At 39.6% G+C, this 24,370-nt stretch overlaps 1 protein-coding gene across 1 annotated transcript in view; it reads right to left on the bottom strand.

The window, feature by feature from the left end:
* The window catches only part of PDGFD (platelet derived growth factor D), a gene marked incomplete at its 5' end in the record, with an annotated part of 32,824 nt that extends 21,439 nt beyond the window's left edge, over positions 1–11,385 (bottom strand). The window contains 3 exon segments of the mRNA XM_010729017.2: positions 5,555–5,650; positions 5,653–5,755; positions 11,317–11,385. Coding sequence (XP_010727319.1) covers positions 5,555–5,650; positions 5,653–5,755; positions 11,317–11,385 — 268 coding nt within the window.
* Between the last annotated feature and the right edge of the window lie 12,985 nt (positions 11,386–24,370).

Here is a 24,370-nt window from a genome sequence, read left to right as displayed (position 1 = left end):
GTTAGGTAAAATTAGGTAGATAAACAGAAGGACAAGGTAATCAGGAATTGCCAAATACAGCTCTGTTGCCTGGTGTTCCCCAAGTTTCCCAAGCTGGGGTCTATACTGCTAAAGATCTCCACTAGTAATCCTCAGCATGTTTGTCAGTGCCATTCAATTCTGGAAAATTGTCCTTATGCAGCAGAGTTGTCTTTCAGAGGGATCTCAGCAGACTAGAGGAATATGCAGGCAAGAACCCCATGAGGTTCAGGGACAACAAATGGAAATTCCTGCGCCTGTCTTGGAATAACCTTATGCATCAGTCCAGACCAGTAACACCTGGCTCAGCAGCAGCATTGCAGAAAAAGACTTGGCATCCTAGTAGGCAGCAGGCTGGATATGAATCAGCTGTTTGCTCATGCAGAAAGTGAATGCTCCACTTAATTAAGCTATTGTGAAGTTGCAGGTAGAGTACTGTGTTCGGTTTTGAGCTCCTTCAATGGAAGAGAAGGGTCAACAAACTTGCAGTGCAGTGAAGGTGAACAGGATGGTCCACAACAGCCACAGTGAGGCAGGGGAACTGGGTTTGTTTAGTGTGGAGACCAGACTAATGGGGGTTCTAACATCTCCAGTTATCTAAAAGAGGCTACAAGGAGAATGGAGCCATACTCTTCCTCACAGTGCGCAGCAAAAAGACAAAGGGCAAAAATCAGAAGTGGTTGCAAGGTAGTTCTAAAACAATACTAATTGCAGTGACAGTGATTAACACTGGGACAAATCATCAAAAAGGTTGTGGAATTGTTCTGGTTAGAAATATTCAAACCTTGACTAGGGAAGGCCCTGTGTAACCTGGTCTAAATTTGAAGTTGGTCCTGTTCTGGACAGAATTTTTGGTGAGGTGATCCACAAAGTACCCTTGTAATCAAAATTATTCCATTCATCTATGACTGATAATAAAATTCCAAGATGTCTGTACGTTTGCTGTCTTTCCTGAAAAGGTATTGACACCGCCAACCATATGGTTGATTATAAGGTTTTAGAAATATGATTTTGGTCTGTTATGAAGGCAATATGGATGTGTGGAACTAACTAGACTTTGGGATGACACTCAGCACCATACCATGTTGACAACAGGCCAACTTAAGCATCATCTGTACGTATATAGAATATAATGCTTAGAATTTCAAAGACATTAATCTGCTTATCTTTCATTGAGGGATTTACCCACATTGCACAGGAAAGTAGAGAAGGGACAGCCCATCCACTGACTGTCCTCTCCTTTCAGAAATCTGCATTTTCTTGGGTCTTCTGCTGGAGGCAAGCAAACCACTGCCAATTCTTCTAAAATTTCTAATTCCTGTTCTCTTTTTATCAGCTAAAGAGATGTGTATATGCAAGAGGCCTGCACTCATTAGCTTGCCCCTGCTCATATTTTGTGCATCAGTATGTGGTGGAACTGCAGAGTGGTGTGAGCAGTGTGCCATGCAGGCACCCAGAGCTCACTTCCAGATCCATGGATGTCTTGCACCCCTTATGTCCAGCATTTGTACTCCCGTGTATGCCTGAGCTGTGTCAGGTAGTGCAGAATTGTATGTATGGTCAGAGAAATTCAGAGCAGCTATAGCTGCTTTAGCTGCTTGCAGCTATGATGAGGTTGAATCTGAAATGGAAAATTCAGATACCGATATTTAGTAAACAGTTAAATCTTCCACTGGTTTAATTACCAGAATACACTAACATTGATGAAATTATTCTTTTTCATATAGAGTGTTGATCAAACCATGGGGCTTTTAGTCTTCAAAATATGGTCAAGGGTAATCAGCATTCTCCTGCATTGCTTAATGACAGTGCAATAAGCAGTTTGTTAAATATACCTGAAAACTCTGGGAGCTGCCCAAATCTTTCCCTTGGGAGCTGGGGAAAAGATGGTGTGATTTGGACTTAATTCAGAATCACAATGCCAAGATGAACCTCCTCAATATGGAAACTACTATTTCAGAAGAACGAGAGATCAGAATTTCAGTGGGATTGTAACTGTCTGCATGAAACAAGGTTCACAATATATGGGCCTATTATAGACTGGCAAACCAATTATCAGCTGTGGTATGGGTCAAGTAGCGAAAGCAGGCCAAACCATCACTGTCGTAAATGGACATAGCTTCACTGAAATCAATGGAATTGAACAGCTTATTCCAGTGATAAATAATATCCTGCAAGTTTCAATAGCTTCTAAAAAAGGTTTAATAAGAAAAGCTTTCACTGCAATGACTTACAATAACGCCACGTAAAGCATGAGGGAAAATCTCATTTGTTACAGAGGAGGAAGAATATGAATGTAGATCTGAATTATGCTGTGAAATGAAAGAATGTGCACCATTTGCATGCAACAGACACCTTGGTTCCCAATCAAAGAAGAGAGGAAGAATTATACTGTTTTTTTTTTGTTTTGTTTTTTTGTTTTTTTTAGCAGAGAGAATACTTTGTATTAGCAGCTACTCTAGAAGGTATTCTATCTACTCAGAATATTCACGTGTGCCATGAGCAAGGTCTGGTGCTCTGAAACTTGCTGGCAGCAATCCCAGAACCTTTCAAGGAAGTGTACATGGATGTCTGCAGTAATTTATAGGCCACTGTTTGCAAACTCCTGAGAAATGACATTCCTGAGCTCAAACTTTGTTTAACTTCTTGCTAGAGCGCTGCAACAGTGATAATTACAAGGCATTGTTAAGGACATGGTGCTACTTGCTTGATATTGGGAACCTACTTGGCAATGGATGGCAGAAACACTCCATTAAGACTTGTGGTCTCATCAAACTGGTTTCATTCTAGAGAACAGTTTGACAGTGCTAGCAAGTGTTTATTTATTTAACCTGAAAGTCGCCACGGTAGACAGATGTTATTACAAGAATGTCCCACCTGATTAATTTCTCCTGATAGCTGAAGGCTTCCTGCATACTGTTTCTCAAAAAGAACATGATCTAAGACAGGTGTAGTCTTGCTCATTACCAGAATGAATCCACATATGTTATGAGGTCTGTATATGAAAAACACATATTTCTAAAGATGACTCCTTACTTTATGTAGACATTAGGATCTATGATTCTATGATGAGGTACTGAATTTTTTCTCTTACCAAATTACTGTGACATTGAGGTCAGCTACAACATATTGGTGTAAAGCAAAAAGAATTATTTAAGGGATGTACTTTGATAAGACCTGATTTTTTAAGAGTCTAGGATAAGCCTAAGGCTGTAGATGACCCTGCCTTCAGCAGGGAGGTTGGATTAGGCAATCTCTTGATGCTTTCCCACTTCATCTAATCGAGAATCCTGTTAGTTTCAGCTTTCCTAAAATACTGTACTTATTTCCTTAATCTCGATGCTTATCTCAGTGGATTACTGAATGGAAAATGAAGAAAAATACAATTTAAATGTCATTTATTATATATTCCTGTCATCAGAATTGTCACTCAGCAATACCACCTCTTAATCTCAATTTTCTGGCACAATTTGGTATGAGTAGAGAGTTGGATAGGATCTCATTAGAAATTCATTTATATAATTTATACGACATGTTCTGAAAATACTGTGAAAGACAAGCAGAGATTACATCAAATTTTTCTGATCTGCTCCATAGCTGCTCTGACTAAGGATAAGGAATAAAACTGCAGCTGGAACTAGAAACAGAAACAATAGATATCTGAAATAAAGGATGATTTAATCTATTGCTCTTTTTGCTGCAAGGTTATCTTAGCATCTATAAACATTCCCCAGAGATCTATAGTGTTTGTGTTTAAAATATACCAAGCAGTTCCAATTTAAAGACTTGTTAAAACTATTCCCTGCTCCTGACATCATCCAAGAAAACCCTTTAATCTTCTCAACAGTTTATGACTAAATAACAATTCTTAACTGATTTTTTTAAAGTTGATTGTGCTGAGGCACTTCTGTCCAGAGGGCTGCTACCACTCAGAGAGTTTGGCCTTTACTTTGAAGGCAAAAGGAAAAAGGACAAACTGTTACAAAACTTTTTTTGGTGCTTATTCCTGTACCCAAGACAAAATAAATTTTAATAAAATAAATCAAGAAGTACTAAAATAATAACTAGAAAAATCTTCATATTTTTATGTTTTGTAAGACAACGATTATATTTATACTAAATGAAAAAAACCTTCACAGATCTGAATTTTCTGAGCACTACCAGAAGATCAGATTGATACCTGTATCCAACATGATCAGCCTACATAAAACAGCAAATGGTATTTTATATGTTTGTGGTAATGTGCATTTATATGGGGTACACAGTCACATATGCTCTAAGAATCAAATGAAATTTGGAGAGCAGAACAAATTTTCTAATTATTTTCTATTACAATTAAAACAGACCTCTAATTTCTTTTGGATATATGTCTTCAGAGCTGAGTCCAGCCTCCCTGTTTCAAAGACCCCTAAATGAGATCAAATTGATCTCAAAAGCGATGCAGTTGCAGACAGGTGACATAAGCACAGAATATGGGATGTTGTGGTTGTCTGAAATTTTTGATGAGCTAATGTGGAATTAAGCAAGGTGATCCAGCTTTCAGTAGATGGACGCTCAGGTCTTTATTGTAGATTTCTTTGAAATGCTGAGCCAAACACCAGAGATGGTCACCACATTTGAAAAGCTGCCCCTAAATCAGCTGTACAACTAATATTCTGTACGTGCTTGCAATCATTCTGCTGCACCAAGGTCAGCAGGCATAGGAGAGCCAACAACTTCACCACTTACACTCAGGACAGCATGGCCACATGTAAACTGCCCACCAGGAATGCCATTTGGCTTCTGTCAGCTCCTGATTCATGCCCAGGAGTGATGTGGGAGAATGACACGGCCTGGGCCAAAACCAAGCAGAGACCATGTTGACAATTTAGGTGATTATCAATAGTATTTTTTTTTATCGTTATGGGTCTGCTAGCTTATCATCCCTTTCCTTCACCATTTGGTGGATTATTTGAACTAACAGAAGGAAACAAGAAACATAATCCAGAAATGTGTTCTTTGCTCAATTACAGACAAAGATGTTAAGCCATAGTAATGTTTGCTGGCAACATAATGAAAAACAGCGAGATGCTCACATCCTAAAAAAACAGCTGCATGTACAGGTGTCTGCAGCAGATGCCTCCCTAAGCACAATGTGATAAAAGTGATTATTTCTTACTCAACAAAGAACAATCCCAAACAGGGTATTTAACGGAGGATGATAGTGCAGGTAATTAGGAGCCCCATGCCTTACACATAAAGTAATGTTTAAGAGAGTGAAGCTGAGAACCATCTGTACTTTACAAATGGGTCTACGTTTCTGTTTGCAAGCAGTTGTGGGCAGTTTTCAACCTGATTTCTCAGATTTCTCAGCTGATACCCTACTCAGTAAGGTCTAAATGTCTTATTTCTGGTTTTAACAGATGGAACCTTCCCCTATAACTCAAAAAAAAAAAGAAGGCAACAGAATGTCATACTTGAACAAAGGACATTTCTAAGAGGAGCAAAGGAACAGCCTGCTTTTCCCACAAAAGATGTACTTTGTGCTTTTTCCTACCTTTGGACTTCCTATCATGGTAGCTCCTGCCTCGATAATGGTGGCCACTTTCTGTGTACAAATTCTCGAGATCCTCTTTCCAGGAGTCTGGATTGAGTGTTTAAGCAGATCTTCCACAGTGTCAAATGCAGCAATAGTCTGATCCAGGGCCTCTGCTGTGAGCGTAGGGTCAGTCACTGATGGAGAGGGATATGAGACCCCCTAAGAGTGACATACATCTCAGTGTACTTGGAGAGATTACATCACCATACAAAACAATTAACAACAGTCTCGTTTCATTACTGACTAAAACAGCTACTTTGGGCCATCTTTTGAAGTTCTTAGCTGGGTCAGGCTGCATTATGACTGTTTTATTTTGTAAGGAGAAGAGACACCAAACTCTCAATGAAATCCAGGAGGAGACAGTACTGCTGGACTGACCACTTCCACTTTCCTCAAAGGGGATGGTGATCTGCCCATTTGCCAAGAAATAAGGGAAATGCCTTTTGAAACCACTGGGCTGGCCGTGATCACAGCACAGAGGTGCCTTACAGTGCTGGGTTGATGCCTTCGCCATTCTGCCAACTCTGTTATTGAATCTGTAGGAGGCAGTTCAGAAACTGCAGCAGAAGAAGACAAAGACAACAACTCCTCTAGATTTTGTGCCCCCCTCTGGGCTCAGTTAAGACTTGAAAAGATGGCTTTTTATATTCCCAAGAATTATATATTATGAAATATGAATGCTAATTCTTCTACTCTTATACAAAAAATAAAACATGCTTAAAAAAATGAAAACATGATATTTGGATCTCAGTAATGTAGTAATGAATATTAGGATTACCAACATAGTGTTATCCTCACAATAATATAATAATACCAAATAGAACATCATTTGTAAGCAGGAAGGGCCAAGTACCACTTTCTGAGCATATCTGGCTCCCATTAAATTTGTAGCATAGTTTGACTTTATAGAAAGACCGCAGTTACTTCATTTTTACTGGAATTAACTTTAAATTTTTTTCTTAGGTGTTATTTAGAAACACAGTATTCAGAACCCTGATGCCACGTTTTTCCTTGTCAAAGCACAACACCTCATAATATTTGTGTAAAATATGCAAAAGAAAAACTAATAATGCACATTTGTTAATTTCTGGAGAACCACAATCAGAATAGTTGTTTTTCTCCAGTAAAACACATAATATAATACAAGAGTTTTCCTTGGATTTTTGTTTCTTAACAAAATTATCAGGGCAAAGCCCTGGAAAATGAAGAAACTTTCTTCTGAAAACTCAGCTCTGAAGCAATGTAGTAGAAATATGACATTTAAAGTAAATGGTCCCCCCAAATAATTTTTTGCCTGGTCTCTCAAGAAAATACATATGTTAAACCATTAATCTTTGTGATTAACTTCATTCAGTTGAGTAGTAATGAAAGGCTCATCTCATATGTTACTCATATACTTGCAAGACTGAATTCTTCAACAGTTGCTAAAATAATTTTTGAAATAATCATTTGTTTTGTCTTTGCCTGTTAATTGTATCACAAAACGTATCATCCTTAATATTTTATTGCATTATTTTTTTCAAAATATGGACAGTCCAAAATATTATATACAAGAAAGAGAATAAATTGAAAGCATTACAATAGCACGGTCAAGAAAGCCAAGCTCTACCTTGCTGCTTATAATCAGTAGCACAAGAAGTTTCAGAGGGCAAATTTATGCCTGTAGTGCCTCAAGAATGCAATGCAAAGATGCAGTGCAGGCTCTAAAAATTCATGCCCACTACAGGGGAAGGTACACCTCAAAGCTTCTCTCCTGACTTCTAAGTAGCTTGAAACAGCCACTGCCAAAGAGATGGGCGCCCTGGGAAATGAGAAGCTCCTGCCAGTGAAACACACACAGCATTGCTATCCACAGTGCTGTCACTGACCATAGTGCAGTGTGCTAATGTAGTCTTTGAGGTTACAAAGGAAAAATGCATCAAAATGCAGCTAGCTTACTGAGAAGAGTGCATGGCTGGTCTGTGATCACAGCCTGGCCACGAACTGGCAATCCCCACACCCTTTCAGAAGAGACAGACGTAGAAGGTGCAAGGATGCTGAAGAAATACCAGCACAAAAAGTGTTTTGCTCTGGCAACCCAGTGGAGCACAGCAAGGAAATCCAAGCGTACCGTCATCCCTGGTGCCATTTCATAACAGATCTGTGGGTCAGCCTGTGAATTTGCAGGGCATTTCAAACTAACAGGCAGCGGGGATTCCCCATTTTCTTTTCACACAAAAACCCCTACTTGAGAGATTAGTGCAACCTAGTTTGCTTAAAGAAGAAAGCTTAACTTTTTTTCTCAGTGACAGCCAAATCGAGAGGAATTATTGCAACAGCTCAGATAACCTCCTGGCAGCTCTATCATGTGACAGGCCCAAAAGTAACTTCAAAGCTGCCAACCCAACTGCCTCTCTTTTGTCCTGCCAAGAACAAAACACAGCCTACAGAAGAGTTTGGCTCCTTGTAATCTGGCTTCTGAGATAGCATCCAAAGAGGACAAGAAGCAGTGAATAGCAAAGACTTTCCACATTATTTATTTCTTCTATATTTCTTAAAACACATTTTTAGTTTCAAGGGATACAAAAGTATCTTTCCTGTCAGTGCTATTACTCGAAATTTCTACCGCATTTCCCCCATTCTATTATGTTTTCTATTTGTATTGTGAAGCTGGCAGACTTGTCAATGTGCATCCCAGTTATTTGTTGGTCACGACATCACATCACAAATTAAGGAAACTAACTTAAAAAGGAGTGCATTTTGTTCACTTTTTTTTCCCAGATTAGCCATTCTATGTTCATAGAATCATAGAATTTGTTAAGGACAAAAATACTGGTTTTAGCATTCTGATTGAAAACATGAAATATGGTTGTGTGTCTGATACAACCTCAGATGAGAGTATTTGCTCAAATTCAAATTTTCAGTCTAAGCAATGTTATTAACCCAGATCCTAGAATGGTCCTTTGTGTTACCTGTGGGTTTCAGGGAAAAAAAAACAAACATATCAGTCATGCTAACTTACTAACTGCAGAACAAAATGTCATCTTGTCAGCACCTGACAGGTCCAGGTTTGCCCTTCAGAACCCTCGGGACCACTACAGAACACTGAATGTTACCCTCTTGAAGAATGTGCCAGCCCTTGGACTTCCTGCCTTGGTGGTATCTTTGGGAAAAATTGCTCAACCTCTCCACGTTACTTGGAGGATAAAAAAGGGCTAGTGGGTGCAAATGAACACCACATGGAAGATGGTATGTTTGGTTGGATAGGGGATGGTTTAGGAAAAACAATGAAACTGGAGAAAATGAAGAAACTTGAGTTCTGCTACTGATTTAGCTGTAAGCTTCTGCGGCCATCAGCATTTTAGCTCTAACGTTGGTATTGAAGTTCTCTGCCTCTAACACCCTAACAACAAATATTTAGAAATGAGTACATGAGAAAATGAATTAAATTAAAAAAAGAAATCAATATGAAAAAAAACAAAATACCTGAATTACTGTTTGACATATTGTACTATTTATGATGTTAAGAAGGATAATTAACATAGTGTTTAACATATATGTGATCTCATTTTCACAGTTACCTGATGAGGGAGCCCTCGCCTTACATTTTCTAACAGAATCATTGAATTGTTTGAGTTGGATTGGACCCTTAAAGGTCACCTAGTCCTACACCCCTGCAATGAACCTACTGCTTGATCAAGTTGCTTAAAGTCTCATCCAGACTGACCTTGAGTGCCTCCAGGGATGGGAATGGGGCATCCACCAGCTCTCTGGGCAACAATGCCAGTGCCTTACCACCCTTATTGTAAAAATCTTCCTTATACTCAATAAAAATCTTCCTTTTTTCAGTTTAAAATCATTTTCCCTTGTCCTATCACAACACACCCTATTTAAGAATCTGTCCCCTTCTATCTTCTAGCCACCCTTTAGATACTGAAAAGCTACTATCCGGTCTCCTCGGAGCCTTCATTTCTCCAGGCTGATCAGCTCCAGCTCTCTCAGCCTGTCCTTACAGGGAAGTGTTCCATCCCCTGGATCATTTCTGTCGCCCTCCTTTGGATACATTCCAACAGCTCCATGTCTCTCCTGTTCTGAGGACTCCACATATGCAGTACTCCAGGTGAGGTCTCATCAGCGCAGAGAAGGGGGACAAGATCACCTCTTGCTTTGTTGGGCACACTTCTTTTGATGCAGCCCAGGATATGTTTGGCATTTTGGGCTACAAGGGCATATTGCTGGCTCATGTCCAACTTTCAATCCACCAGTACTCCCAAGTCCTTTTCAGCAGGGCTGTGATTTATCCTTCCATACCTCACTTTCTACTAATATTGGGGGCTGCCGTGACCTTGCACTTGGATTTGTTGAACATCAAGCGGTTCACCTTGGCCCACCGCTTGAGCCTGTCTAGATCTCTCTGGATGGCATCCTGTCCCTTGGGCATGTTTACTGCATCACACAACTTAGTGTCATCTGCAAACATGCTGAGGGTGCACTCGATCCCACTGTAGCTGTCACTGATGAAGATCTTTAACAAGACCACTGGTTCCAGCCTTGACCTTTGTGGGACACCACGTCACTGATCTCCATTTCATCACTGAGCTGCTGACCACCACTCTCGGGGTATGATCTTGGAACCTCAGCCTACCAAACTTTTAAACAACATATTCTATCATATAAATTCTTTCTTTCAATTCTATATTAGAACAAAAACTGAGTTTATATCTTTCAATAAAACAGTCTCTTAGTATCTTCCTCTTGGCACAGACAGATCTCCGATCTGGTAACATTACTACTGGGGACTTTCAACAGAGTTAGTTCAAAGTTACAGCATTTTATCACAAAGAGCAAGTGGTAGCTGCAAACTCAAGGGCAACTGCAGATGAGATTGGTTAACTTCTTTTAATTTTGGCACTACAGAATTTTCTCTCTGCTCGGTGTCTGGCTTAGACACTAATCTGTAGAATTTACTCTTCTTTTATTTTCTGCTCCTCCACTGGCATCTCCTCTTAACTTCTGAAACAAAGGTGCTGTCAGTAAACTCTCTTCCATGATCCAAGCATGGATCTCACTGGTCTCAAATTCTGCTATGAGCACCCGTGTTAAGAGGACTGCTCATATGAAGAAGTCTAATGCTACATTGCTATTTCTAACGATATGGGCCGACAATTTAAATTTACTTGAGAAATGTGGGAGAGGACATGTTTTTAGCCAATGACACAAATCAAGTGCAATGTAGAGAAAGATAACTGTACACTTCCCTTCTCTTTCCCCTTTTCTTATTTTCCTTTTATTTTCCTTTTCCTTTTATTTCCCTTTCCTCTTCCTGAATCACATTTCATTGCTCGATATAGAGACTTTAAATACAGTGTTTTATGACAAAATCTTAAAAAAGCCTTATATGAAGAATGAAAAGCTAAATCCCTTTTTCTGTCAGTCTGTTTTTATTCTACTATTTAGATCAAGAACATTTCATAAATGAAAACTATAAGGAGTTTGTATCTTTTACTTTCATCCTGGCAGGGTGAGTTTGGAAGCAAGAAATCTTTCCCAATGGCTGGTCAAAACAGCTGATAGCATATTTTGAATTTTTCCTCCTTAAAAAAACATTGATTAAAAGCAGGAGTTTGATAATCACTTATTTCATCCTCTGCCAAAGGTGAATACATGGTTCCTCTGTGTAGGCACTATAATAGTGATTTGGATTCAAGCTTATCAATCCAAAATAGAAATAAACTACTTACTGAGACAGAGCTTGTGACTGATTCCCAGTTGGTTTCTGAGGCTGCATGCTGGAAATCATCCTAAAGGGAAAAAAAAAACAGGAAAAATCACATTAAGGCACTGTCCTAAATTAACTACAGAACATAAAGTCTCAGCATTCAACGTCATCTCTTTGAATTCTATTCCATGAAAGAAGAATTGCCATACATAATTACATAATTCCTAAACTTTTCCATGGAATAATGCTACTTTCATTCAAGTTTCTCCCTTCTCTCTCTCTATAAATAAGATCCTTGTAAGCTTGCTGAGGCAGGGCCAGGTATTGTTATTATTTGTAACATGACACACATTTGTCTTCATAACAGGATCTAATCTGACCAATACCGTTACAAATATCTTCTAAGTAGTGTTAACCACTTCTGCATGTATACAATCAGAGTGCAGCGCTGTTTCCCAAACTGACCCATTATGGAAAGAATGTGGACACACCTTGGGTACTTAGTTATGGTGAAAAGCAATGTACATTAATCCATTTGAGATGCAGTCCCAATATGACTGTCCTGCTTTTGGTCTTTGTACTGAACAGGATTTGCTCGTCTATGCAGAGCACTGAATGGCACCATGCCACTTAGACCAGAAACATTTACATTAGAAGGATCATATCACAACTCCTCTGGGCATTTATGATTAAGCTGAGCAAGGGAATAGGATTTATATCATCTAACTTTGAATAAAGCAAACATCTAAGATAGTCTTCTTTCCATTTACAGTCAACTAAATCTAGCATTTTTAGGATGCAAATCATCTGGTCTATTTTAGACATCTAATCTGGGATGACATGAATTGGATTCTAAAAAATGTTTTTTCTCTCCACTGTCCACAAAGGCAGCCTGAGGTAACTAGCTTACATACAGATGTCAGTATTGTATGTAGATATTGATCTCTGGTCAGCTGAATTCCAACTCACTCATCTGACTATGATGAGCAATCGTTACTTAAATGATTGGCATGAACAGACAGGTAAGGAAAGTGGACTGAAGTGACAGTGTACGAAGGTTTTTGTTTCTAATAATGGAATGCATCAAGAATTTAAAGAAGATGAATCAATGTCTGATTTCATTTTACAGCAACTCAGTCTTTGCTGTGCATTTAAGTTGACAACTTAGAAAGGAAAAACTGAAGACCTGCTATTCAGCTGGTCCAATCTACACTCAACTCTGCATGGGACCATATATATATGCAAATATTTGTTATTTCTTATGAATTCAAAAGAGAAAAATTATCACATAATCTGTGAATTCACTGTGGTCCTTTTCAACCCAAGCCATTCTATGATTCTATGATTAAATGGTTCAGTGATTCTATGATTCATCAATAGATTGCTTCCTTTGTCAAGAAAGAACAGAGTTGCTTTTAGACACAAATTTCACGTATCTAGTACCAAACTGTTTTTTGTTAGCTATAAGAAGAAATTAAAATGTCCTAAAAGACATGAAATTGCTTATTCAATATTGTTACTCTTACTCTTCCTTAATATCATTCCTTTCTCTTGATGAGGCAGCAGAATTATAGTGATTTATTTAGTACTTAAGATTAGTAGAAGTTAAGTAACCCCATCAAGCTACAGTGTCACTGCAGTTTCAGTGATCACTGAAACTGTAGGGCTGTTAAAACATTAATAATGGTCATTTTTTTTTCCTGTGAATACAGAAGCAGAAGATTATTGGAAAATTATTTCATGCAGGCATTTTATAATGAGTAAACAGATCAACAAATGCTAGGATCAGGTCATAAATAATTCAGGAGTGGTAGATTACCTTGTCCAAGTTTTCTATAAATTTGATTGCCCAGTTATTGACAAGCAATGCTCTGAAGTGCATAGAAATGGATTTAAAAACCTCGTGGATCCTCTGGTTGTAGTTGCCAGTTGCAAAACTTGGAAATCATTTCCTATCTGTCATTAACTTCCATTTATCATTTCCAGAAAAAAAAAGTGGCATTGAGTCCTAAAGCATTATTTTAAAACAGGAGCAATCTGCCTCATTGAATGCCTGGAGACAAGACTGCAGACAAGGAATAATTTTGTGTTTGAAGTGATGGCCCCCTTGTGCTATCTAATTGTAGACATCAAAGCTGTTTCTTTAGTCTATGATTCTTCGAGATGGCTGATGACATGGAGCCCCTCCAACACCCTGAGATAGGCAGGTGGTACACATGCCTCTTGGATCTCAAATTTGATGACTGCGTATTTTGATTCTGTGATTATATTTCATCTGCATAAACTATTCACAACTAGATGGATTTGTTCCACCATCACTTAAAGCAGCTGCAGTCATTTTTGGCTTCTTAGAGCTTTCAACTTCTACAGTTTGAAAATTATTATTATCTATGTCTTCTGCTTGCGGCTATTTCAAATAATGATGTCAATGTGGTTCTCATCATTGCAAAACTCTTTTTTTTCTCACCTAAAAAACCTAAAGACGTATCTATTTTCACTGCTATCTATTCAGTTCATACTACATGTGAATTTGCATATGATCACTTGGCTTTGTTTTCTTCCGTACTTAAAATGCCATTAAAACCTTCAGTTAAAACATTAAAAAAGTACATCTTTCTAAACTGAATACTGAAAAAAACAGAGTGGCAATAATTTGGCTACAGCACCCTGACGACAACACTTTTGTTCATATGCGCACCATGGTAACACAACACTATTTGAAACTTCACCAAAGCATTGCAATTACTGTTCTACAAGCAGCAAAACTACAGGGCTTTTATTTATCTTCTTATAGAAGTTACTTTTACTGCAGAAAACTGCCTTTCATACCTCAACTTCCAAAACTACACCTCAGGAAGCCAAACCCTGAATGTGTCCTCAGAGTTATATATGTATGGATGTTGACATATTGTCCATGGATCTGTTTCAGACAAAGATAAGCTACTCTCTTCCTCACAGACTGACACTGTTTGCTCTCTGCATCTGAGTACTGATCTCAGTAAGTGAGATGGAGACACAGGCAGTATTTTGCTTCTCTAGTGGCTTTCACAAGTGGAGATTGTGAGGCCTAATGGCTGCAATCAAGGATACATGAGACTGCAGATAGATACCACTGGCTGCTCAGCAGCTGTGAGGCTTAAGCCATGGTATTTGCAGGGTCAGTGGGAACAGGAGACGTGAGGAAGATGCGAGGGTTGATGCTGGGCCTGTTGGAAGCCTGCCAGTCTGCAAAGCATGTTGTCCACGACTCCCTTTGCTGTACCACGAATCCAGCAACGTGAGTCTTCAGAGCCATGCTGAATTGCAGTCTGGTCCTCATATTACAAACAAGAAGCATTTTCTGGTATTTCTTGATTTTTTACACGCTTTATCACTGTAATCCAGTGTCATGCTGGTGCTGGAGGTCTTACCAGGTGTGGTGCCTGGGACAGGCCACAACCACAACAGCACAGGCACAGCACTGGCAGCTCTCCCTCCAGATAAAGGAAGCAGCCCCATACCTCTGCAAACTCATCGCTTGTCACAATCTGCAGGCTGCGGGGCTAACTAGATTTAGTAAAAGTTTGTTTCTTTAAGGAAATTAAGGAGCTAAGGAAACTAGGGAATGATGAGCATAACAAAGGAAAAAATAGCACAGGGAAGCTGAAAGTGCTGCTACAGCTCTACGCACGGTTCATTCGTAGTACTTAGATGTCAGCTTCAAACCACATAACAGAGAAGCTGCTTCCAGAGGTTTGCAGTGTAATAGTGTTAAAGGACATGCTCAGCCACAAAGCAGGTTCTGCAAAACCAAATGAGAGCAAAAGGGAGCATATTCAAAGAGTTCCAGAGCAGAAACAGAAAGAAATCAGGATTTTTCACTAAAGCATAAAACTGAATGGCTGGGATAGTGGAAGCCCTGTAAGAAAAAATAGGGTAAATCAAGAAGAGATGAAATTATCTGAACACTGAAATTAATAAGAGAAAAAGCTATTTTAAAACAATACTCAAAATGCATTTATTGCAGTCAGAGCTGTGAGCAGACAGGTAGCTGATATGCAGATAAGCTTCCAATTGTAGTTATATCAAATTATTCTAATTGCAATACAGTCTTTCTTTTTTTCTGTTTTTGCCCCTATAAACAAGCATTAATGCCATTGTTTTCTCTGAACACTGAAATATACTGTTATTAGATTTTATATAAAAAGCAACAGATGTTTCTAGCAAATAAAACACAAACTCAGTATACACTGTGTAACAGCAGCAGTGTTAGGACAGGTAATGGGCAAAATAAAAGTCATAGTTCCATTAAAGATAATGCTGTTACAAATACTCAGGTTTTTACACCTCCACTGATTCATTGTAATTTCCCATGCAGTGTTTTAGTATAGTCCAATTTCTATTCTTAAAGATAAATAAAAAGATTAAGATGTACACTTCGAGATACCTTTACTGTGTTTTCAATCCATCACATTATGAGGTTTTAACTTTCCTATCAGAATGATAGTTATTATTACTTTTCCTAAAGGATACCTCTTTTCCTGCAGCAAACCACTCACTGGGAATGGATAGGCTGCATTTTTCTTATTTACAGTGATGGCCAAATCACCACTCCATAATATTCTAGTGTCTGGTGTCTGATGTTGAATTTGGAAAGAGTAAAACAATGATTATTTATAATGTAGAAATCATGCCGTACGAAAGAACACAGTTCAGAGCTCACCTAACTTGGTTTCTCCAGATAACAACCTGTAGTTAGCTCCAAAAGGCCATTACCAATGATAACATGGTCTTGTCTTTAGCAATGCAAGAGTTTAACAAAATCAGGAAGCTGTAATCAGAACTGTAACACAGAGGGCTGAAGGTCCCCTACAAGGACAGGATGAGAGTTGGGGGTCTTCAGCCTGGAGAAAGCTCCAAGAAGACTTTATAGCGGCCTTGAAGGGGGCCTACAGAAAAGGGGAGGAACTTTTTATTAGGGCATGTAGTAATAGGATGAGGGCAAACAGCTTTAAACTGGAAGAGGTTAGATTTAGGCAGTATCAAAAAGAAATTCTTTGCTGTGAGGGTGGTGAGACACTGGAACAGGTTTCCCAGAGAGGTTGTGGATGCCTCCTCCATGGAGGCATTCAAGGCCAGGCTTGATGGGGCTGTGAGCAACCTGGTCTAGTGGGAAGTTTCCCTGCCTATAGCAGGGAGTTGGAACTAGATGATCCCAAAGGTTCCTTCCAACCCAAACCATTCGATGACTATGTGATTCTAATCTGAAGCCAGTCATATTCAAATTGGGAGTACAATCACACATTACCTCTGATGGAAACTATTACTGGAACATATAAGAAATGAACAAATGAATTTTAACCTCACAGAATTTTCCTTTCTATTTCTTGGTGCAGTTCTATAAGGCATGCCATCCACAACACCACTCCTCCAAGGTCAGTAACAAAAGGTCAGACAGCCACCACCAAGTGTCTGATCCCAAGCATGATACTATGATCCCTGTCCTTTAAAAGAAGGCATAAATTAGTTTCTGAAGTCCAATTGCCACTACATATCAGTGGTACAACCTTATCAGTTATGACTAGTTAACACTAGTGCAAAATGACATATAAAATCACTCCTGATTTGCTCTGACACATTTATTGCTTATAACTGAGCACAAAGCATAAGATGCTTAAAATTTGAAAGTGTGAGTCTGTAATAATGATTTAGGTTAACTGCAGTATGATACATCTAAAGTAAAAGTAAGACTGAAACAGAAAAATACATTTAAAGATGTTTGATCAATACTTCTTTTCATCCTTCACCTAGTTTTGGAATTAAACATTGCTGGTTGTATAGCATGACAGTGGCCAAGACCCTGACATTTAAATGATCCTTCTAAAAGGTCAGACAGTACTCTTTGAAATGAGACAATAAATGTGCCTTTGAAGAATCAGATGTCACCCAGCATTAAGCTGCCCATGAGCACCCCATCTGATGGCATACAACCACGAGGGAGCGCACGGGACTTTGCCATGCTGCGCAAAGCACGCATTAGCTTTGATTCCCCCTTCACCACAAAGTCCTAACCTTAGATGTCTGTGTACATAGGATTATGTTTGTTAGTAGCAAATCCGGTGCATGCTGCACTTGAGCAAAATATAAATTAACCAAATTCACTGCAAATATCCGCAGTTCCCCCTTCATCATTTTTACCAGAATAGTAAATTTTACCAGTGCATTTAGATATTACAATGCATATCTTGACACAATCTTCCACATCGCCTCTTCCAAACCCTAATGATTTCAAGCAGATCCATCATCATCAGTAACTCAGTTCATTTTGAATCTAGTTAGGTTTTCTTTCCTCTTTCAAGCTGCTCAGATTGGATGGCTGTCTCCAAGCTAAATTTATCTTTACTGCACTTACAGAAGTGCCAGCTTTGTCCTTTTCTTCCTCTCTGGAGTGTTCCTCCTGCAGTGCTTCTGAAGAGATGTTTTATCTCCTCTCAGCATCCGTTTTATTATGCTAAGCAAGCCAAGTTGTCTTGGCCCTCACTGAGAAATGTCTTCTCCTCCGCCGACTGTCCTGTGGCCATTCCCTGAGCACAGTCCAAGAAAGATGTGTTTGCTCTGTGTTATGGGGACTACAGAAAGTATCCCAGGAAAGTGCCATTGCTGCCTCATTAGTACTTCTATGCCTAGTACACCCACAGATATTCCTTCCCAACTATGCTAACCAGTGAGATACCATTTAGCAAACAATGTTTTTATTATTAATCTCTGAATGATCTCCTTGATCTTTCTGGACGGTTGCATTTCACTGCAAACCAGCTCTCTGGTGTTCAAGGTCACCCAGTATTCCTCTCTGATATTCTGATTTTCCAGTTCATGGGCAATGCACTTTAGCTCTGTGTGTGCTGCAAAATTCATTAACACACTACAGTGACAGGTTGTGCTCTTGTCCTTCGGGCCAAAAATAAAACTGATCATAAGATCAACCCTTTAGAAACTCCCATTAGTGAGCTCTCCCTTGCTGGATACTCCCTCTTGTATTACAGCAAACTGTATCCTCTTCAACTGCCTAGAGGCTTTTTTATTAATTGCCATCTCCTGTTAATTGCCACCTCCTCCAGTTAAGTGACTGTCTTCTGCATGGTGCCAGATGAAATCCTCCTCTGAAGTCCGGTTAGTTTTGTTGTACAAAACTTACTTCCTCTCAGACTAGTCTTTAGGCCTCACAGGAGCTCCTTTAATAAACAGATGTGGATTTTTTCTATTTTCCTGTACTTTTAACTACATTCTCCAGTGCCAAGTGCCCTGTAAGCTATCTAGGTCAGACTAATGAGTGTGCAGTAGTCCTGGCCACTCTCCTCCCATTTATGCTATATATTTTTCTGCATTTGCTATAACTACAAGAGCCCATGCTCACTGGATCTCACTCTAGGGATGCAACTCAGGCGTGTGAAGTTAATAGTGTGGCTGCTCCCTGTGTTCTTTGTATTGTATAGAAAGAGAGACCGGCTGCTGGCAGCAATTCTTTGTGCTTCATGCAGGCAGTCTGCAGTGCCCACCTCTGGTGTTCAAGTGCACCTGACCACAATACTGGCCCACTTTAAGAGCATTCTGATCCCTCTGTTGTGCCCTATGGGGGCACAGCTGTGGGGAGCGGATGGTGTCATAGAGCTGAAAGGTGAGCAAGAGATTGGGCAGAAGTGTCCCCAGGAGCTGCAAACTTCCAGCTTGGAGTCCAGCGCCCTTGAGAGGAGGACCTTGGTGAACTTCTGTCATGCTGTCCGGCAGGGTTTTTGGAAGCAGCTCCCTGGTAATAGCGGAATCAGCCCTGAGCAAAACTGAGAAAGCTGACACTCTGCTTGCCCTGCAGTGTCCAGGTGGGCAAAAAAGTCCTCCAGAGTTAACAGAAGGCAGAGACAGCTGGTTATTTTGGGTTCTTCTTGCTGGCACTGACTTATCCTAAAAGGGAATGTGCTGCAGGGCCCTGGTACATGGTTAGAAGGAAAGGGGACAGCTATTCATTTTCTTTCTTTCCATTTGGGTCTCTACCTGTTTTTGTAGATTTATGCACATTGTATAGTCAATCGAAAATAATCATTAACAAAAACAGCCTAATCTTATTTAATATTCCAAGTTTCCAGTTGTTCTATGAGGCGGATCTGCTAAGTGCTCTGAAGTGCACAGTCACATTTGTAGATGAGGGGTGGGAGAAAAAGCAGGTGGAATAATAATGATGATGAAAAACTCTAATGGAGCTAAGCAAATTTAATTCCAAAGCTGAGGACAGAGTGTAAAAAGGTACTGAGAAGGGACCTTAGCTGTCCTCGCAGCAATCCCAGCCTATTGATTTTTTGTGAAAGATCCATTTGTTTTTGAGCACTCTCCCAGAGGATGCTGTTAAATTCTGCAGCAAGCATGCAGCAGGAGCATGTGTTGTGTTTCACAGATAATGCAAAGCAAAACAATTTGTTCACCCTCCTGCCTTTACTGGAAGGCACTGCGTTTTTTAGGACAACATAAAAGGACTTCTATATAAAGTTTCTAAGATGATAAGAGCAATCATAAAAATAGCAAGAATGCATAATCTCTGAGGAATACAAGAACCAAATTCTCTTAGCTTTTCCAGATTTTTGATGGGATCAAAAGCAGTTGATTAATTCGAATAGCAAGGGGGACTGTTTGCTTGGAATCGCTTTTAATTTTGGTCTAATAGTATGGAAAACTTTTCAGACTGGGCTTTCAGACTCAAATCTATTGTACAAAATGACACTGCTGTTCAAGCTAAACATCGTTACCTTAGGTGGAGTCATGTTTCTCATTTCTTTTATGCACCATTCCTCTGAACATCAATTATAGATAATACTGTGAATGAAGACTAGATAAAAAAAACCAAACATCTTTATCTTGCCCCTTTTTTGTAAGCAGCCTAACTAAAGAAACAGATCTTATCAGTTCTGGAATTTGTTTACCGGTTTGGGAAATCTTTCCAAAACATGGAATTGAGATCAGAGTCTCAGAACCAGCAAGGTGCGTACTGGGTCAGCATTACTGCATGACATATTGTTATTTAAGTTCAGACTGAATACAAGAGTAAGTAAGTAGACTAAAGGCTGGCTGTGGAATTACAATAGGTTAAATATTCTTAAAGCAATGGAAATTTAGAGGAACAGTTTATTTCAGTTTAACACTAATGACCTAGAAAATGTCACAGAAATTGAAGCTGGAAAAAAACATTAGAAGTTGGGAAAAAAATAAATTAGGTCTTTTAAAGACCATTTAATACAAAGAAATATTCCAGGACTACCAGAGGTCCGGAGCAGAGGTAGGAAAGAAAAATAAGCTTTCATTTAGAAGAATGTAAATGGAAAAAAAAGGTCTAAACCAGAAATCATATTTGATGTCACAGACAGACTCAGAAAGGAACTAGTGCCAAGAGCCTGGGCAGAGAAAAAAGGAACATGAAACTAATCTGCAAGTAATTTGGTAGCATGGCACGCAAGGTGACACACAGGGATACTGCAAGAGTGTGGGGAGCAAGCTTTCTCCACACCAAAGGGATATCAAAACTCCCCAAATCACAGTCTCCTAGGGTCCATGGAAAGAGGTAGGTCCTCTCCTCACTGCTGGGGTGCAGGTGAGCATCTGCCTACCTTCTTGCCCTCTTGGGCAGGGCTGTGTGCTCAGAACACATGAGGCCTGTGGGCAGTGGTGGATTTGCTAGAAAACAGTGATGTGTTCTCCACACAACAGCCACAAGCAGTCAGTTTTAACCATTCTAGTCCTGGTATTGGTCCTGGTATCAGTATCAAAATTGGAAATTGCTTCATAGTCTTATCTACGAGGATGTCAAGGCGGCTCCAGACTCATCCCATTGCCACCTTGCAGTGCTGGTCTGAGCAGACTAGGCTTTGGGGTTCTTCACCTCCTTCGGCAATGCAGGCTTAGAGAGAGAAAACACCAGGACAGAGCTAGAAGGACTCTATAGTTTAAAAAATCGAGTCTCTCCTGAATACCAGACAGCATTTTTTCTGGACCTAAACTACACTCTGAGCTTGTATTGCTGGTCCTAATTCAGCTCTCATCCATCCTGCCAGCTGTTGTTCGGGATGACAAACCCTCCTGAACATGCCACGGCTCCACCAGAAAATAAGCATATGTAAAAGCCTCCAGATGTCTCGTACTGGCATTACAAGCATTTTCTCTGCTTCTGATCTCTTTCATAACACACCTGGAAGATGTTCCCTAGCTAATATGGAGCTAGCAATGCCATCTTTTTTTTCATCAGAGCTAAGTAATGATGGTTTTTTTTCTGTATAAACTCATAGATACCACTGACTGCAACTCACTACAGAAAAGACCAATCTCCTAAGAACTCTTGGGCTGCATTTACATTAGTATATAAAATGAGGTAGTGATCCACCAGAAATGGCCTGTATGCTGGAAGTAGCCCAGTATCTGTGCTAGCTCCCAAACTAACCATGCTAACAATGCATGCAAAAAACCCTGTCCTTATGCTTTGGCTCATGGATAGCATGTTTGATTGGCTACTGTATAGTCGTTGCTGACAATTTGGGATACAAGGACTTCTTTATTAGAGGATCTGATCCTGCAAGAGTTTGCACTTATGTAACAATTTTTTTTAACAGGATTTATCTCATCAAGTTTAAAGTGAATAGGAATCCTGCAACTAATAAAAGATGAGTGTGAATATGCATATGTAAGGAAAAATCAGAAACAGCCTGTGACACATCTGTCATCTACACTGTTATGAGGATACGCATGGACTTTTATAAAGTGCTCGGAGTAAAACAGAAGGCTGCAAATTTAATAGAGAAGTATGTCTTAAAAAATCTAAATCAGATTTATGCAATGCTATGACTGTCTTTGGAAAAAATTTGCATAGCATGAAGGTCATTTGAGCTAGAAGCAATGTGCTGAGCACAGAAGAGTGCAGGCTTGCATGCACAGGGACTTCTTCAGCACAGGGGAAGGAATTTTTCTGATGACCTGTGCCTGGAATTGCAGAGTCAGATTGAGACTAAAAATTGTTAAAAAGAAGTGTAGAGATTGCAAGAGCTCCAGTTACAATACATCCCAAGGAGGAAGAATGGTAAGAATAGCCACTGGCCTTTTCCCAGCCACCAGACTAATGCAAGAAGCAAAAAGCTCTGTGGCTCAGCATGTTCTGAAGCCAAGGTTTGCTGTTCCAGCTTCTTGGTTTGGAATCTGGAAATGTTGCTCTCCATTTTGTAGTCAGACAGTTTCTTAAATTAAAGAGGTAAGTCTCAGGTAAGTCTGGCACATAAACAAACATCCAAACAGAAGAGTGCTGCTGACAAAGCCCTTTGTTTAACAATCTGGCAATGCAACTCACCTTGGTGGTACAGAATCCCTGACTGCAAATAGGAACAACACAGGATGCCTCTGGAGTGTCTTGCTGAAGTTAAGATCATGGCACTCCACAGAGGATCTTGTACCTGTCTTCCAGGTGGGAAAATTGGAGCTGTGAGGTGTCTGGGCCTGTAGAGCCTGGCCCAGAGCTGCCACCATAAGGCTCATGAGAGCAGCAGGCAGCAGCTAAGTCTGCCAGCAGCTCAAAAATAACCCAACAAAAAGCATGTCCATCTTTGTGAGGGCATGGAAATCTCAAAAATACTACCTCAGTCCAGCAAAGGGGAAGTTTACCCTGGAGAAATGCAGCCTGATGTCTTTCTAAATACGAGCTAAACAGGAAGATACACGTAGGAAACATGGAGCTCAAAGACAGATTGTGCTAACAGAGGAAAACACACTGAAAGACATTCCCATTGTCATGGCAACCAAGTTGGCCACAGTCATATTGACCTGGCTAAGCATGGTTTCAGGTAACATTGTTCTCATGGACAGCCCTGGAAACACTTGAGATTCACAGGTTCACACAGATTCAGTTCCCTTCACTATCATAGAGATACTGTAAAAAGCTGAGAAATGGTGGAGGAGTTTTGAAAAGAACATAAAAAAAACTCTGTTTGGATTGGATTGGATAGCCTGATTTTTTTATTATTATTTTTTTTAAGATTAAAAGCTGAATGCAGTTGTTACTGCTTGACTAAGCAATAAGCAAAGAAGTGTGAAAGCACTCTACAAAGATCTGAAACGGACAGACACCCATGACAGACAGATTTCTTAATCATAAATTAGGAAGGAATGTAATTGCATGCAATGGTATTGTCTTTGAAAAGAGGATATTAAAACTGATTATCAAAAAAAAAAAAGGCCTTTCTGACAGTGATTTATTAGTCTATGGTTAAATCTCCCATGAGGAATGCTCCTACTCTTGTTATGTTCAAAAATGGTAACAGATGAACAACCGGTACACTTACAAAGCAGAGAATTCTTGTCCTTAGAGAAAAATGGGCCAAACGACTTCATAACTCTAAATTCTCAGATAGTATGTTTGGCTGCACCACATACTACTGAATAATAACAAAAGAAGCCTACAATCCCTTCTAAATTTAGATGTGGAAACCTTAAAATGAATTAGTATCATTTGATCCAGGACTGTAAGTATTTTCCAGTGATTACAGCTGTTGCAACAAACAAGGCAAGGATTTATTCTGCAAGCAATTAAGTACGCATTATTCTCAATGCTTTGTTTCCCCTGGTTTGCCAAAAATGACAAAAACACAGTGAAGTGTTCTAAGGTTGAAACAAACCTGCAATGCAAACTTGGGCTAGACCAGTACAAAAGCAAGACTGTGCTGCCAGGCTTTGTAAAACAATGTTGACACACAACTGCATAAATAATGGTGTAATAGAAAACATAAAGTTGAACCTAGGAGCCCACCCCTACAAGACATGCAATGTAAAGGTGTAGAAGTCTTGTTTTGAATTAAAAGAAAACTGCAATTAACACTTGCTGTGCAGTGTCTTCACAGTTCTTCAGTGTAGGCTGGAGGTCTAGCACATTTCAATTCACCAGTCACTTTTGCTGGAGCTTTGCTGGAAGGAAGACCTGAAAGCAGACTGCCTTCCTACCCTTCTGCAACACAGCTCACACAGAAGTTAAACTGCACCTTCAGTTTTTGTGCAAAAGTAGAACAGAAATTGATCAACAGGAA

The sequence above is a fragment of the Meleagris gallopavo genome, chromosome 1, assembly GCF_000146605.3.
Source record: "Meleagris gallopavo isolate NT-WF06-2002-E0010 breed Aviagen turkey brand Nicholas breeding stock chromosome 1, Turkey_5.1, whole genome shotgun sequence".
NCBI classification, from domain to species: Eukaryota; Metazoa; Chordata; class Aves; order Galliformes; family Phasianidae; genus Meleagris; species Meleagris gallopavo.
The sequence above is the reverse complement of the archived record's forward strand: the minus strand, read 5'-3'. Positions and strand labels throughout refer to the sequence as shown.